General features: G+C 42.1%; 1 protein-coding gene across 1 annotated transcript; it reads right to left on the bottom strand.

Moving 5' to 3' along the window:
- Positions 1-438: 438 nt before the first annotated feature.
- Positions 439-8,464, bottom strand: Ccn3 (cellular communication network factor 3). The gene is made up of 5 exons (XM_032915452.1): positions 8,290-8,464; positions 7,930-8,155; positions 6,244-6,495; positions 5,017-5,231; positions 439-1,937 (listed from the first exon to the last, which is right to left on the bottom strand). Exons 1-5 carry the CDS (start codon positions 8,353-8,355, stop codon positions 1,641-1,643), a joined length of 1,056 nt encoding a protein of 351 aa, XP_032771343.1. The 5' UTR covers positions 8,356-8,464; the 3' UTR covers positions 439-1,640.
- Between the last annotated feature and the right edge of the window lie 8,732 nt (positions 8,465-17,196).

The following is a 17,196-nucleotide window of genomic DNA, read 5'->3' as shown; positions in this document are numbered from 1 at the left end:
AACTCCATGTTGTTACAAAGTAAGATTTGTTCCCAGTAATCTCTTCAATCCAAGATTGGTTGGGTGCATCTCTTAGTACAGCCCTGATGGATATAGATGGCAAACGGCATAGTTTTCTGGGCATGTGGCAAATGCAAACTGAAAAGAGGATACTCATGATTTTACCTGGGTATTAGAAATAGTGGCTGGACTGTCTTTGACTTTGATAAAGGACTTGGAGAAGTGAGTTTTGATTCTAAGATTGCAATTCAGGTAGCAGTGTAGAAGGATGTCTGGGGGGCCTTCTAAAAAATGACTGGGATTGAAGATGGCGGTCTGAGTAAGCGGCACAGAGAATGTTTACACCTTGGTGATGGAGTTCATTTTCCTTTGATGAAAAGTTATGAACTCATTGCAAAATATCCAGGTTGCTTCCAATAGACACTACTGATTGATGTCCTTAATTCACGCATTTTTATTTTCAGTAAACAACATTAAACTGGTAACACAAAACTAAGACCAGAGTCACGTACTGATAACATTGTATTTTTTTTAAAGTTTGTTTGCAACAACTAGGGAAATTAAAGAGAATATTTTACAAAGTATAATTTATATTTTCATAAATACTTTAAGGAGAAAAGTGGAGCTCGTGTGGCGATGTACAAATTGTATTATTTTAGCATATTTTTTGAACTTTGTCTATCAAACACACATAGGTACACATGTATAGCTTGTGTTTTCATAACTGTGACCAAAGGATGTATTTTGAGCAGGTCTTCAGTAACTGTAAACTTTCATAAAATTTTGTAGATTCTGCTCTTCCTTTTCAAAATTGCCTTGAAAGCACATTTGAAAGTCCCCAGAGATTGTAAATGAGGTGGCTTGGTCTTCAGTGTACTGTTTACCTATGATAGAATCCCTGTTGGATTTTGCAGAAGTGGGCCTCGGCAGCCTCTGGGATACAAACCATGTGCTGAGAGGCCCCGTCCTCTCGGCATTGGGAGGTTTTGGTTCAGCTTCTTTCGATTGGAAAGGAGTCAGTTTGTCTACAATGGAGAAAGTTCATGACACCAGCCCACTTAATTACCAGACATTTCAGTGCTATAGTGATAGAACGTTTCCTAGCGTACTAAGTAGAAAATCAGTCTCTGAACTTCATGTTCAAGAGCTGAATGCTTCCTTTGATTTTACACTTGAAAGCACAAAGTTGACCTACCCCCAAAAGGAGCTCAGTAGAGATCCCTCAAGTCAACCTCAGTATATGGTGAGAGATATGTACATGTTCAACATGATCTTAGATTTCACTGTGCCAATCATTTCTGTAACATTTATTGGGATTTAACTAGTGTACAGAAAATGAGTGTGATGTGACACATTCTACCAACTAGATCATCTATGTGACTTAAATTTACACAAATTTGCACTTGTAATGAACAGCACAGGAAAGCAAGTCACCCCTAAGCCATATCCTGAGCTTATCTTGATTCTAAGTTTACATTTGGAACAGCTTTCATTAAAAACAGAGACAAATATAAATGACCTCATATGATCACAGAAACATACACGGGACAACTCCTTCACTATGTTTCTTATATACAGGTGATGGCGGGCCTTGTGACAGCAACAGTTTGCCTCAACCAATGCACTTCCCTGGGCACCTGTTACATTTCTCCTCTGCTCGTCTTCAGCTCCAGCTCTTGGAGGAAGGCCTCATTGTTCTGAGGGCAGTTGGAGTGGCAGGTACAGGTTCCAATGACCATGACTGGTTTTTTGATTATTTGCCCTGGCAAACACTGAAACTCCACCTGGATGGTTTTGGTATTGAAGGGCGTACAGCAGCGGCCATCACTACAGATCCCACAGAACCTGGGCTTATAGGTGTACAGGCTAGTGCAATTCTTGAACTGGAGGTGGATGGATTTCAGGGACTTCTTGGCCCGGAGACACTTTTTACCTTTCTAAGAAAAGAAAAAGAAGAGTGTTGAGTGGAAATCCTGCAATTTTTCTGAAGGACCACCTGAACAGTTACCCAACCAATGTCCTTTGGTCGTTCTTCCCTTTAAATAAATCATCAGTTTTATTTGGACAACATTGTCAGCTGATATCAGTTACTTCCTCAGAATATCTAGGAACCTGTGATAATATCTGTCCAATAATGACACCAGTCCAATTATTCTGGGCAAGCCTCTGCCTTTTGGACATTCTTACTTGTCTCTTACTTTCTCTACTAAGAAATAGAATTTCTCTAATTTGAATATAAATATGCAGAATCCCCCTTTGTCTCTGAGGCTATGAACAGGAAGAAGAAAGCATTTCTCTCTTCTTTAAAGACATTGCTTTTCTATAGCTAAATGTATTCTTTGCTGTTCTTGAGAGAAGGACCAAATGTAGCACTGGTAAAGTCTATTAATGTTTCAAGGAACTCTCTAGGCATTGATTCATATAACTTCGACAGCATTCATTCACTCAAGGAATACCTGTTTATACACTGCACAACTGATCCAATTTTATTTGAGAAAATGGAGTCTCAAAAGACTAAAATGATCAGAAAATATAGAGTATTGGAATTTGTCTGATGCAAAGCCAGTTTGTTCCAATATTATCTTGGAAATTCTGGGACAGCGAAATTTAAGATTCTTTCCAAGAAACTGAATTGAGTGGAGACTTTATTCAGTAGCCTACCAGTTCAGATAATAAAGAAGTCAGCCCAATTTCACCAAATAAACAAACAACTGACTGTTATTTCTCATTCCACTATGAATTTGCTACAACTCATTACTGCACACTTTCCGGATAAGGCTCACAGAATGTGGAGTGATGACTAGGAATCCTTTTATGTCAGTGGTTCTCAAACTGTCATGTACATCAGCACCACATGTACATTGGGGGTTTGTTAAAACATAGACTTTTGGTCCTTAAACTAGTTTTGGATTTAGCACTTGTGATTTGAGGCCCATGAATCAGCAGATGCTATTTCCCTGGGGACTGCAAAAGAAGAGTCTCAGTCATAGACTTAAGAAAACCCAGAAACAAGAAAACATCTTGGGGCTGGAGAGATGGCTTAGTGGTTAAGAGCACTGGCTGTTCTTCCAGAGGTCTTGAGTTCAATTCCCAGCAACCACATGGTGGCTCACAACTATCTGTCATGGGATCTGATGCCCTCTTCTGGCACCCAGGTAGGTGTACATGCAGAGAGAACATGCTTATATATATAAAATAAATACATCTTTTTAAAAAAAGAAAACATTTAGTCCTATATTCCAAACACATTTCCAGAATGTACACCACATAAACATCTTAAGCATAGTATTTCCCCATATAAAGAGAGGTGTTAAAAGAAACATCAGTTGTATTAAGGAACAACACAAATGACCAAATTCTAAAAGCACTGTATAAAAAGACCTTATTTAATAAAGATATAACTATCAAATACGTAATATGAAATATGAAAATGTTGAAGGTCCTGTTTTTCCTTTTTTGTAGTTAATATTCAGGATATATTCTTTTCAGTGGCCATTAAACACTGACAAATTGTGTGTGCATACAAGTAAATGTGTGAATGCTTGTGTGGTGAAGCTACACACATTTCCTAAGTGTCAGAAGAGGCAAGGGGATTAAAAAGGCGTTTCTAGGTGTTCTTTCTGAATTTGCAGAGGTAACAAAGTTGTGATAATTTTCTAAAGTCCTATAGCTGAACAGCCACATAACCAGTGAGATCACAAGGGTCTCTTGTTTTAGCAGCAGGGAAAAAGAATTAAGTATTTGATGGCTAACATTAACAGAGTATTTAATCTATGTTCAACATTTTGTAAATTCATTTTGTTTAATCCTTATGACAACCTCAAGATAGAGCTTTTCCTTCTGTCCTCTTTCTTTGCTTTATCCTCCCTCCCTCCCCCCTCCCTCCCTCCATCTCCCCTCCCCCCTCCACCCCCCCTCCTTTTCTCTCTCTCTGAGTCAGAATTTTTCTGTGTTCCTCTGCCTTTCCTGGAACTGGAACTTTCTATGTAGACCAGGCTGGCCTTAAACTAACAGAGCTTTTCCTGCCCCTGCCTCCTGAGTGCAGGGATTAGAGGTATGTCCAGAGATATAAATGGTCACAGTCCATGGGGAAAGAATTTAAAATTAATTGCCCAAGATTACAAAGCTAGGTCATGTTGAAAGGATTTAAAGCCAGGCTGAACTGGCTCTAGTCTTGTCCCCTTAAACCTTACATGATACTGCTTTCAGAGTAGACACTCAGAAAGCTTGAATTTCCAGGGGCTGTTTTATTTTGTCCTCAGGCTGATAGAAGAATCTATGTAATGGTTAATCTGATATTATATTTATCTGACCCAGTTCTGCAACAAGACCTTCTATGTCATCAGGAACCAATTAGGGCTCCTGAACTGCACACTTTATACCTAGAATCAACATACTGTGTTGACATAATTCCATCAACAACAACAAAAAAAAAAGTGGTGGTGGTTGGGAAGGAATATGTTGTTTCCCTTGGCTCAGGTTGCCCTACTCTGGCAAATGTACTATTTCTACCAGGCTTTTTAAAAATATTGTTCATAATTCCCAGACATCCATTCATGCATGCTGACAGCTGATTATGATGTATACAATATATTCCAGGGCCAGGTGAATACAGCAGACCAAGTCTCTATCCTGGCCCCTCCCACAGCGCATACCTGGTTTACTTAAAAGCCAACCCTGCTAAAGTCAGCTCTCCTTCACAATAGGAAAGCTGTTTTTCCCTCCAGGTGTGGAATGCGATTTACTAGAGCATCGTCTTTGGGATAAAGTATTATAGCTCTGTGTCTTTTCCCATTTGTTTGTAGAACTGATGTGAATGGCTTGGGGGGCATTTGTATATCTTAAAAATGAAAGATAGAAGGTACTGATTCTGATTCAGGGTCCTTTGTTTGGGTTAATGCCCAACTGGGGCATATTGTTTTGTTTTGTTATTTTTTTCAGTCAGCTAGTGTGACAGTGACTTTCTGGTGGTCAGGCTTCACGGAGGCGAGGCTACTGCTGTAAATGGGCTCCTACCATATCTGTTGCTTCCCCAGGCTCTTGCTCACAAGGCCGAACCATGCAGAGACGAGTCTGTTTTACCATCTCACACTGGAGATTCCTGTTGGTGACCCGGGTGGACAAGCCCATTCCACAGCTCTTGGAACATGCGCTCCACTCCGTAGTCTGCTCAATGCAGTTGATGCTGGAGTCAGAGAGTTCGACTCCTACGGTGGCTTCCGGTCTGTAGGCTATTGAAGGCATAAATCGTTGTTTGAGTAAAGGATGGAGATATAAGTGTTGTCCCTCAGAAAACATTGGATGGCAAATTTTAATTCTGTAGCTACTATATACCAGTTCTTGCAGAGCACAGAACTAGGTTTAGTTATAATCCCTCAATAGGTAAGGGACAATATAGGACTTCAAGAAATCTTTATTCACCAAACCCTAAGAAGCTTAGGGTTACTTGTCCTAAGAAACTTAGTAATTATATGAATGTAGGAATGTATATCGTTATAAGCTGAATGTCTCAGTACATAATTTGTAACATAGAAAGGTCATGTCAACAGTTTAATTTTTTGTATATAAAGAATGTTCAGGTGTGTGTGTGTGTGTGTGTGTGTGTGTGCCCATGTGTTTGAATGTGTGCATGCACACATGTACAGAGGCCACAGATCTACTTTAAGTGTTGTTCCTCATGAGCATACTCACTGAAATCTGGGGCTACTTGATTAGGTTGGCCAGTGACCCCAAGACACCTGCAGATTTCTGCCTCTTCAGCATTAGAATTACAGGTGGGTCTTTTTTTTTTGAAGAGTGCTGGGGGGTCCAACTAAGGTCCTCACCCTTGCACTGTAATTACTTTACCAACTGAGACATTTCCCCAATGTCACATTTTTAATTCTGATGAGTAAGGACAGCCAGCCAAATCAAAAATCTATCAAAGAAAAAGGATTTTTAAAAATAATTCTAGGGATCCATCCATGGAAAGAAAGAGTCAAAGAATACCTAACCCAGAAGGCAAAAAATGAAACACGGTGGTCGTCTCTATTGGGCCCCTTTGAAAAAGAGGCTGTGTGCATATTTCAGTAATGTAGCTCAGGGTTAAATAAGTGATATATCTGATCTCATTCGCTTGATCTGTAGTTCACAGAGGAACAGCCAGACGTAAAGCAGTTCTCATCTCAAATCCCAGAGTCAAACCTGCTTTGTGACTGCATTTTCCCCGCACTGTCTCATGTCTGTGTCTGCTGAGTTTCTCACCTGGAAGGGCCAGGCCTCCCAGTGTCCCCTTCTCCTCTGAGCCACAGGTCCACTTTTCGCAACACTCCCCGGGCACTGCGACTTTTTTCGGGGCTGGGCAGTCAGGACCCGGCAGAAGCACATCCAACTGGCAGCGGGGCACACAGCCAATCTGCCCATCTCTGCAGGTGCAGTGGTATTGACAGTTCGGCTCAAACTTCTCTCCGTTGCGGTAAATGACCCCATCGAACACACAGTTGTCTCCCTCTGGAACTAGAATATTCAGAGGGAAGACGAGAGAGAGAGCGAGAGAGAGAGAGAGAGAGAGAGAGAGAGAGAGAGAGAGAGAGAGAGAGAGAGAGAGATTAAAGCACCATTCAACTGGAAAGCTGTGTAAAATGGTAGGAAACGGTCAGTTCTTCCTTTTCTAGTGCAAATGACTGACTTAGTCTATGTCTTAGGAGAGATAAGTCCTCGTGGATGCTTCCAGAAGGAGGAGAAGGCACCAATCCTCGCCTGAACCTTCTTTCTTCACCTAGTTCTCATGAGTGAGCAAAGAGAAGCGTAAATACTATGGACCCTGGACACGGCTGATACACATATTCTGGTTAATTGATGACTTCTGACACATCTCTACTTCCTTTCAAAAGCACCTACCCCGAAATGATTTCATTTCTAAGACAGAACACAGAACAAAGACAAGAATAAATGCTGAAGTCACGCTCCAGAGACCCTATCTCTAAAGATGAGGTCGTTTCCAAAGAACCATCTCCGCAGTAGTTTAGGATTGAAACCCAAACAGGTTCACTGGTCAGATCGGGAAGGGCATTAAGCTTTCTTGGCATTGAAACACAGTACATCATCACTAGCTTATGAGAGAGAGAGAGAGAGAGAGAGAGAGAGAGAGAGAGAGAGAGAGAGAGAGAGAGAGAGACAGAGAGACAGAGAGAGAGAGAGACAGAGAGAGAGAGAGAGACAGAGACAGAGAGAGAGACAGAGAGAGACAGAGAGAGACAGAGACAGAGAGAGAGAGAGAGAGAGACAGAGAGAGATAGACAGAGACAGAGAGAGACAAAGGGAGAGGAAGAGGAGAGGAGAGGAGGGGCGAGGAGAGAAGAGGAGAGGAGAGGGAGCACTTTAGACTCTTACTAAGGGTGGTAGGTATGATCCTGATTACAGCAGTGTACCTGATGGTACTTGATGGGAAATTGATCTCCCATGGATTAATTTTCATGAGCTTGGGTTGGCTAGTTGCCGGCATTTATTTTACTGCAGCTCAGACTGGAGTGACCTAGTCCTCCCAAGAGAAGGAATTGCTTTGGCTCAAATTAGGACAATTACAGGTGTGAAAACAACTGCGCTGGGCTGCTGGGGGGCAGGGGGAAAGGTCTGGGAGGAAGCCCATGTGTCCATCACTCCAAGTGTTCCCTTGGAGTTGGCCAAATAAAGTGATCTCACTGGCCCTTAACTCTGCCTTCATCCCTTCTCTAGGTGGCAAGTGACTTCCCTGCACGGGGCATGTTTCCTCCCAACCTGATGCCTGGTCACTGAAAGCCCTCCACGCATGTCACTTACTGCACTATTGCTACAAATGTTTTCGTTTAGTTCTCTGGGAAAGTAAAAAAGTGGGCAAAGTTTCATCTAACTGCCAGAGGAGAAAGAGGTCAGGCCAAGGAGGGGACAGCAGGAGGTGGGAGGTAGGGTTACCCATGCAAATGCCAGTCTCGTTGTTGGGGTCCGCGCTGCGGTCGCAGTAGAGACCGCTGCTCTGGTCGCAGGGTCTCATCTCAGAGCAACTCTCCCCGCGCTGGCGGGCGCACACCGGACAGCAGGAGCAGCCGTCTAGCACCGAGCGCACCCCGGGGGCGCAGGTCGGTGATATACTGGGGCACTGGCTCGGGCACCGAGACGGGCAGCGCAGAGTTGCAGAGACCTAGGAAGAGCGGCGAGACAAGAAAACGAACTCTGGTTATCAGGGGCAAACTTAAAGCAGATTGAGCTCGGGACAGACTAGGGGCAGTGTAAGAGGACCAAGTATCCCGGGCATTTTAAGCGTGCGCCACTTACTTGACTTAAGAGTTGGAGGAGCAGGAAGCCTAGGCAGAGGCATCGCTTTCGCAGGAACGCGCTCATGTTCTGCCTGCTGGGGCTGTTACCAGTTGGAGACGGGACTGCCCCTTCACCCAGGTCTGGCTGAGCAGCGAGCGCCACCCGTGCAGGTTTTATAGTGCGCTCCAGGGACGCAAAACCGGTTGGCTGCGCTGGGAGGAGGGATGGGGTGGGGGAATCAGCTGGGTGGAGAAGTGGAAGGAGCTCCGCGGTTGCCATGGTGATGGGCCCCAAGGCCGCTCTCCTCAGGGCGTGGCGCCCGGCCTGAGTGTGCCTGAGAGAGAGAGAGAGAGAGAGAGAGAGAGAGAGAGAGAGAGAGAGAGAGAGAGAGAGAGAGAGAGTGTGTGTGTGTGTGTGTGTGTGTGTGTGTGTGTGTGTGTGGCGACTGGCTTTTCCCTGAGCGCAGGGAGGGACTGGGTGGAGCCCGGAGGCCAAGACCCAGAGCCAGCTACAGCTCGTGAGAAGGAAACGCCCTCTTCGTGTAGTTGCTTCACCTTCCCCGACACCGCTACTCCCTAGCACCCTCCGCCCTCTCAGTTCCAACCAGGGCTACAAATGCGGCGGCGCTCTTGACCCGGATGACCCGGATGCCTAAAGTTTGGAGCCATATGAGCTGGGCAGGGATTGGCCAGAGGCCCAGAGGTTTAGTCATAAGGGAAGCACATGTAAGTTTGTCACCCTTTATTGGGGCACTCTTTGAAATGTTTTGAGGGGGTGGGTAGGAGGAAAGGACAACACACACACACACACACACACACACACACACACGAAATGAAATACCGTAAAGGGGGGGGGGTGTGCTATTGGCCAAATGGCCAAATTCTTCTGATTGCAATAATGCCAAGATTTGCAAAGTCTTAAGACCCAAGTTCTACATGCTCGGTAGAAATAAGCATAAAACAATGGAATACAAATAAAAAAGGGAACAGGGAGACGTTTCATAGTAGAGGAAAAGTCTTGAAACAACTGCCATATGGCATCAAATGTAAAACTGCTTCTAACTGTCCTAGGTCCTATGGAAACCTCATTGGGATATGCTCAGCTCCTCATGAACTGAGCCAGAGAAAAGGATGCTTCTTGCTTGACTTGGCTTGACTCTCCAACTGGCATTCATTTACAAAAGAAAAAGGCGATGTGCTGTGGATTGCTTCCCTTCTGTGAGAAGAAACAGAGAGCTAGTTTGACACCTTCAAAAGTGACCTACAGTTTTAAAGCAGGTTTTCCCCCTTGTACTTCAGTATTATGCCCCCTGGGGGGCGGGGACTATGTATACCCAGCCCTCTTGAGGAGAACTACTTCAAAAAAACAAAAAACAAACAAACAACAACAACACTCCCAAAGAACACTTGGTGAGCAAAATTATACCGGCCAGTGATATAACTCTAGCCTTTCCAAAGGAACGAATTGCCTTTACATTACTGACCTTCAGTGGGAGGATATCAATGGCAGAGTGCATCAGGAGCCTGGGCTGTCCCCCTAATGCTCCAAGATGGCAAAGTCACTTCAACCTCCTTTATAGTTGTTTTAGAGCTTGGAACTGCCCCGATGCATTCCCACAACTGTGATAATTCTGCTTTCTTTTGGCAAGCTGTGGCTAAGAAGCATGGGGAAATTTCGGCAGAGGGAGGGGAACTAATATGCACTTCTGATTGGGGAGCGGGTCCATATGTTCTCAGGTTAGTGGGGTTCATGCATCACCTGGCCTGGTCATGCCTCCATCCAGCTGCACATCAGAGACAATTAGAGTATACGTCTTCCAAAACCACAGACTCTTGAGCCTGACACTCGACCCTCTCCAGGGTGGCTTTTGGGATGTTGCGTTTTAGTGCGCGATGAAATGGAAGCTAAGTTTGGGGAGAGCAAGTAGGAGCAGCATTGAGGTTGGGTTTCACTCTGGGCAGGGAAGAGAGTTGTCACTGAAGGAAAAGAAGGGACAAAGTCACTGCTGCCATGTTGTGGTTGGCCTGGTGCTGCTATGTATTCAAATATTGAATACTGGCCCCCGAGATTTGGTTGTCCCCAATGAGAAGATCCTCATGTACATGGCGGCGTGATGCTATGTAACCTTCCCTAGGTTAACTGGTCAGTAAAAGGCTAAAGCCTGTGATTGGGCAGTAGATAGAGGTAGGCGGGTTTTCAATTACCTGGCTGGGGATATAGAGACTAGGAGAGAGGAAAGGAAACCAAGAAAGGAGGAAGCTACCGTGAGAGGACACAGATCATGAACATCTGGCTGGGAGAAACAGCAAGTGACAAGGGGACATATGACTGGGATGTAAGTTAGAATAGTTCTCAAACCTGCCCAATCTAGGCTTATAGCTTGTAAATGAAATACCTGGATTGCGTGTCTTTTATACAGGTTAGATAGAACATATAATTCATTTTACCCTTTTAAGACTCCTGCTGGTGAATGCTAGAAACTAAACTTGACTGAGCTTTGCCCAAAGGAGGGTTTTAATAGGACATTATGCACAAATTAAGACTGATAATGCTCCCGCATATGTATCCAATAAGATGAAGCAATTCGTTGCATATTACAATATAAAACATATTACTGGTATACCACACAATCCCACGAGATAAGCAATTACAGAAAGAGCCAATTGTACCTTAAAAGAGATGCTTATTAAACAAAAACTAAGAGTAAAAAACTCCAGAAGCAGACTAAATAATGCTTTGTTAACCCAGAATTTTCTTAATGTCGGTGAAAAAGAACAATAGCTGCTGAGAAACACTGGGTTTTGGAAAAAAAAAAAAAAACACAAGCTGAGGCACTAAGCCAAGCAATGTACTCTAGGGATGTGCTGTCATTAGAATGGAAACCTGCAGTAGTTTTAAGACAGGGATGTGAATGGTTATGTATCAATAGGGAATAAAAAATGTAGTTACCCACAAAACTTATAAAGATTAGACATGACCAAGGAAAAAACCTTTTATCAGCTGAGACCTGATCACAAAGCCAATAGCCCAGGCGGTTCACTCTCACAGAGTATCTCAGTTACTGATGTCTCCAAAATATGATTGCAAAACAACCTCAAAAGACTACCCCGAATGATTGATCGTACAGAGACTAGACAAGGCATAGACTGGACAGACAACACAGAGACTGGGCAACAAATGCTACAGCTAAAGTCTAACCATTTTATTCTTGGGCCCCAAACACGGATTTTTCACCCCAATTTGGCAGGAAGCAATTATTAAAAGACTGTGCTCCTTGTCCCCGAAGTTGAGGTGGATGGTTTCGGTCATTTGTTGTGTTATGGTTGTAATCATTTAGAGTGGTAGGTTGTTATCATAGGGGAGGAAACAAAATAAAGTTTAAATCAGAGATTTTACTCCTCTGTTTTTCATTCTTTAAAAGAACTTTCTTATCTTATTATGAGAAAAAAGAGGGGAAAGGGAATAACAATAAATAAAGATTTTAAAATAAAAAATTAAGTATACTAGTCTTCAATATTTTACTTTGGCATGGATGAACGAATCATGATAGAAATTTAAGGTTGTTTTGATATATTGTACATACACAGCTTATTTAAAAGTTCTAACTTTATGGTTCTTATAAATATTTCTATTGTGTGTGGATTGTTAATGTTAGAGAAAAAACATTTTTTTTTTAACAGAAAGGGGGATATGAAGTGAAAGTTTCTGGTTTCTTTGGAAACTAAGTTGTGTCACATGATGTTTTTCTGGAAGCTGTCTTTTAAGAGGATGTTTTGCTGAAGTAGACACAACAGAGGATGTTTTGCAGAGACAGACACATGAGAGGGCATATGATGTTTTGCTGGTGAAGACACTTGAGAGAGTGAGTGATGTTTAGAAAAAAATATAAATGTAACCAACCCCACAGACAGTCAGAGGATACTCTTGCATTGCTGTGCCTTATGACACTTAGCTGGTTTTTGCTGGTCTTCACTTCATAGACAAATGCATCAAAGAACCTCTCATGGTATTCTGACTAATTCTTGCCACTTCCTCTGACTCTCGCCAATTCAGTGGAGCCTTGCAGTTTCTGCCGGATTGAGTGTCGGCTTCTGATTCGTGTTTGTTGTTGGATTGGACTGCTGATATTCTGACAATTAAGATTGGACTAGCCTCAAAGAACTACTTCTAAACAGGTCCACAAGCCCCTTTTCCAATTAACCTTTTTCCATTACCTCTGGTCGGTGAGCTAGAAGGGAGGTTAAAGCTTTCAAGAACCCTAATTAAAGTCGGTTCTGAAAACTCTAAGCCCGCAGGATGCTGTGGTGCTTCCACAGTAACTGAACAGGACTATTGCAGCTTGGTCCCAGGGCTCTGAAGACTGCCAAGACCAATTCTCTTTAACGGTCCTTAGAGCTTCTCTGTGTTTCGACAACATAAGCCAGCTTCTTCTCTACAAAGGGGAGGGATGATTCCTTCAAGTCTCTGACTTTTATGGCCACATTGCCATAGAAGGAACTTCCCTTTTCATTAGATCAGTTTAGGTAAATTGAGGAAAAGGAAACCCAGGAATCATTCTGAGATCATCTGAGGAAATGAGGTTTGTTGGAAGAGAAAGCAAAAGTAGTTTCTTAGGAGAAGGGGACTGTTCTTTAGGAAGAGAAGGAACCTGGCAAACAGAACAATACACCTCCATTCTCTGATCTGCTAAGAAGGTGGGAATAAAGATCCACAAATCAAAACAACTGAAGACAAGGCCATCTGGCAGTACCTATGTCACATAAGACTTTGTGTTGTCCTCGAATCCAACCTGGTACGGCCTGCTGGTCTCTTATATCACTTTACAGTTAAGATTCTGTGAGAGTTGAGGTCTCTGGGAAGTCCTTAATGGAAATTCTTGCTGAGTTGCTGGGCTTGTTAGCTAAGGACTTCCTTTTAGAAAAATGGTGCCAAACTTAGGTATTCTAATTTTTTTTTAACGTTTTCTTCACTGGAGAGAGGACTCTGTATGTCTTATACCTAGGCTACACTCATAGCCTCTGGTTACCAGAACTCTCTTTTTGGACAGCTGATGTAGCTTTGGACTACTTGGCAGAGTCAAGCCAGTCCTACTTTCAAGACTTGAACTATTGAGACTATGAATTGACACTGTACACAAGGCCCCCTTATATGGACTGCACATCTGGTTATCTGATAGTCTATCTACAGTGAGTTCATACTGGTTGATGGGAAACCCAGTTCGTAAACATTGGGGACAAAGTGTTTAACGAAAAAGGAAGTCATAGTTAAATACAAGTTAAGTCCTAACTAATTTATTATTGTCCTCAGAAAAAGTAGATAAAAATTACATTCTGTGTTTGAGAGAACTCTTATTTATATTTAGAGCCTGAAAATACTTAGCATGATGTCTCCCACTCAAACTTCTGAATTTCTATCTTGGAATACTAGAAGATACATGACCACAGAATTCTGGTGAAGTAGACAATCTGAGTGTTCAGCCTGGATAATCATTTTATATTTAATGGCATACATTGAGGATGAACAAAATGTTTTGTGTTTCAAGAGTTTTATCACTCAGCAGGGTAATGAAGTAAAACAGCTCCTGTGTGGCAGCATGTAACGATTCCTGTAAATGGACAAGCGAAGTCGTGTAGCAGCATAGAGAAGAAAGAGATTTCTTTGGAGAATGGTGGGGGCTGGGCAGAGAATGTTGGGAAAGACAACTCTGCATTCACTGTCATCCATCCCACGAAAGGCATTGCTGTGGGGACTGAATGCCATTAAGATGGGTTAAGCTGGGAAATGTGTGTTTGTCACAAACAATGTGAACACAGTTATGAGGAGGGAAATTCACAACTTTTTTCAAGAAGTCACAAGTGTTGAATTCGTCTGGAGCCAATGAAGGTAGCAAGAGATCAGACTGGAAGAGAGTCCACGGTCATCTCCTATTGAAAGACTCTAAACAACCAATGGCAGAGTTTGTGGGTTAAACATTTGCCTTTATTCAGGATACATTGGGGAAAGTCTTCAGAAATGTATGCTGCCTCGCAGCAGGAAGAGCTTCAGGGGAAGGGGGAAGGGGAAGGCGGAGAAGAAGGGAAAGGGGAGGAGAAGGAAAGGGGAAGGGGAAAGGGAGGAGAAGGGGAAGGGGAGGAGAAGGGAAGGGGAAAGAGAAGGGAAAGGGAAGGAAAAAAGGGAGGAGAAGGGAAGGGGGGAAGGGGAAGGAGAGGAGAAAAGGAAGGAGAAGAGAAAGGGGAAGGAGAAAGGGGAGGAGAAGGGAAAGGGGAAGGGGAAAGGGGAGGAGAAGGGGAAGGGGAAGGGAAAGGGGAGGAGAAGGGGAAGGGGAAGGGAAAGGGGAGGAGAAGGGGAAGGGGGAGGAGAAGGGAAGGAGGGTGAGGGAACAGGAAGGGGAGGGGCAGGGGAGGAGAAAGAATTGCAGCTGTGTTCATGGAGCTCTTTTTTTTAGGCTCCGAGGGGCCGTAAGCTTTCCCTCTCCCCCCTTAGCATGCTTACTGGTATCATCCTTGTAAGCTTTCCCTCTTCCCCCTTAGCATGCTTACTGGTATCATCCTTGTTTGTTCTGGCTCCACATTAACTTTTATCTTATTGTTTAAAAGTTCTTCATCATTATTTATTCCCAGTTTCCAACCCCTGTGTCATTCAACAGTTTTCCCTCAAGTAGTTTATAGTATTGCTTCCTGCTTTTTCAAATTTCCACAATTTGCTTTCATTTTACTTTTTATGCTGGGTGCTTAACTCTTTTACATCACATCAAAGCACAATTCTATACTTACCCACCATTTCTCCATTTTCAAGTTTCCACAAGAATGTCTGTTTAAATAAATGCCATTTATTATAAGTTACAGTTGGTGATGTGTTACAATATGTTCACTTTCTTATAAAACTCTGTATTTTCTAAACTTACTATTTATTTTTCTTCACATCCCTTGCTAAGTCCCTTAGTTAGGGTCATAGAACAAAGACGGAAATTCAAACAGTAATAAGTCTTCTGACAAGAGAAAAGGTCCAGGCCCAGATGGATTCATAGAAGAATTCTACCATGTTTTCAAAGAACTACAACCAACCCTTTATATCCTCTTCAAAAAAGAGAAACAGAAAGAACACTCTATTTTGTGAAACCTGTATCACTCTAATACTCAAGCCATGTAAAGAAAAAAAAAAAAAAAAAAACAAAAAAAAACAAAAAAACCAAAAACCAAAAACCAAAACCAAAACAAAAAAAAAAAAAAAAAAAAAAAAAAAAAAAAAAAAAAACAAAACAAAAAAAACAAAAAAAAAACAAAACAAACAAAAAAAAAAAAGCAAAAAAATCCCCGGCACAAAAAACCAAAACAACAAAAAAACTAAGACTGATATTTCTGATGAACATAGATGGAAAAATCTTCAATAAATTACTAGCAAACCAAATGCAATCAAATACCAAGAAGATCATCCAACACGATCAAGTTTACCTACTGGAAAGTTAGGGTTGGTTAAGTATACATATATCTATAAATATAATACATCATCAATGGACTCAAAGACAAAAATCATAAGATCATCTCAGATGTTGAAAAGGCATTTGATAAATTCCAACATGCTTTCACAATAAAGCTACTGTAAAAAGTAGGATAGAAAGAAACATTCTCCCAACCAGACTCATCCTAAAGGGAGAAAAACTTGAAGAGATTTCATTAGGATCAAGGATGAGACAGGACTAAGTACTAGTCCCACTCCTTTTCTATGTAGTTCTTGAAGCAGTAGCTGAAGCAACGTTATAAGAGAAGGAAGTAAAGGAATAGGAATAAGTCAAATTATTCCTGTGTGCAGATGTCATGATATTATATACAAGAGGTCTCAAAAATTCTACCTCAAAACTTCTAGAAGCAAATCAACAACTTCAGGAAGTAACAGGTGCAAAATTAATGTATAAAAGTCAATATCCTTTCTAGACTTCAACAACAAACATACTGAAAGAGATTATGGACACACTTCCATTTACCACATTGTCAAGACAACAATATCTGGGAATAAACCTAATGAAGGATGTGAAAAACTTCTACAATGAAAATTTAGAAGCCCCGAGGAAAGGAATTGAGGAAGATGCTATGGAAAAGTATCTTTCTCATGAAAGATATTTCGTGTTCATAAATTGGTAGAATTAATACGTGAAAACTACTAACCTACCAAAATTAATTTACAAATTCAATACAATCCCAACAAAAATGCCCATAACTTTCTTCAAAGAAATAGAAAAAAATCCTAAAATTCATATGGAACCAAAAATGTCCCAGTCAAAGAAATCCTAAGCAAAAAGAATGCTGGAGAGACTGTTATTCCAGACTTTAATATATACATAAATATCTATCTATCCATCCACCCATCCATCCATCCATCCATCCATCCATCCATCCATCCACCCACCCATCCATCAGTCTGTCCATCTGTCCATCTGTTCATCCATCCATCCATCCATCCATCCATCCACCCACCCACCCACCCACCCACCCATCCGTCTGTCTGTCCATCTGTCCATCTGTTCATCCATCCATCCATCCATTCATCCATCCATCCATCCATCCATCCATCCATCCATCCATCTATCTATCTATCTATCTATCTATCTATCTATCTATCTATCTATCTATCTGTCAAAAAACACTTGGACTGACAATGCTTTGCACAATAAACATAGACTAAAGAACCCCAGTATAAGGCAGGAGAAGCTTCCTTTTGAATTGTTGGTCAGAGCTGTCTAAGTGACTCCCAAAACAATGCAGATTATTGACATCGCCTTCAGCTGCCTCTCAGGGGTTGAGAGTGAGCACATATTGCTGAAGATACCGCACACTTAGGACAAAGGACTCAGATGATTAGAGCCGGGTCTGACTTGGTAGCATTTTTTTCTTTAGTTTAGCTTTCATGGCTCTAGAAAGTACAAGCCTC

This window comes from Rattus rattus, chromosome 1 (assembly GCF_011064425.1).
Source record: "Rattus rattus isolate New Zealand chromosome 1, Rrattus_CSIRO_v1, whole genome shotgun sequence".
Lineage (NCBI taxonomy): Eukaryota > Metazoa > Chordata > Mammalia > Rodentia > Muridae > Rattus > Rattus rattus.
The sequence above is the reverse complement of the archived record's forward strand: the minus strand, read 5'-3'. Positions and strand labels throughout refer to the sequence as shown.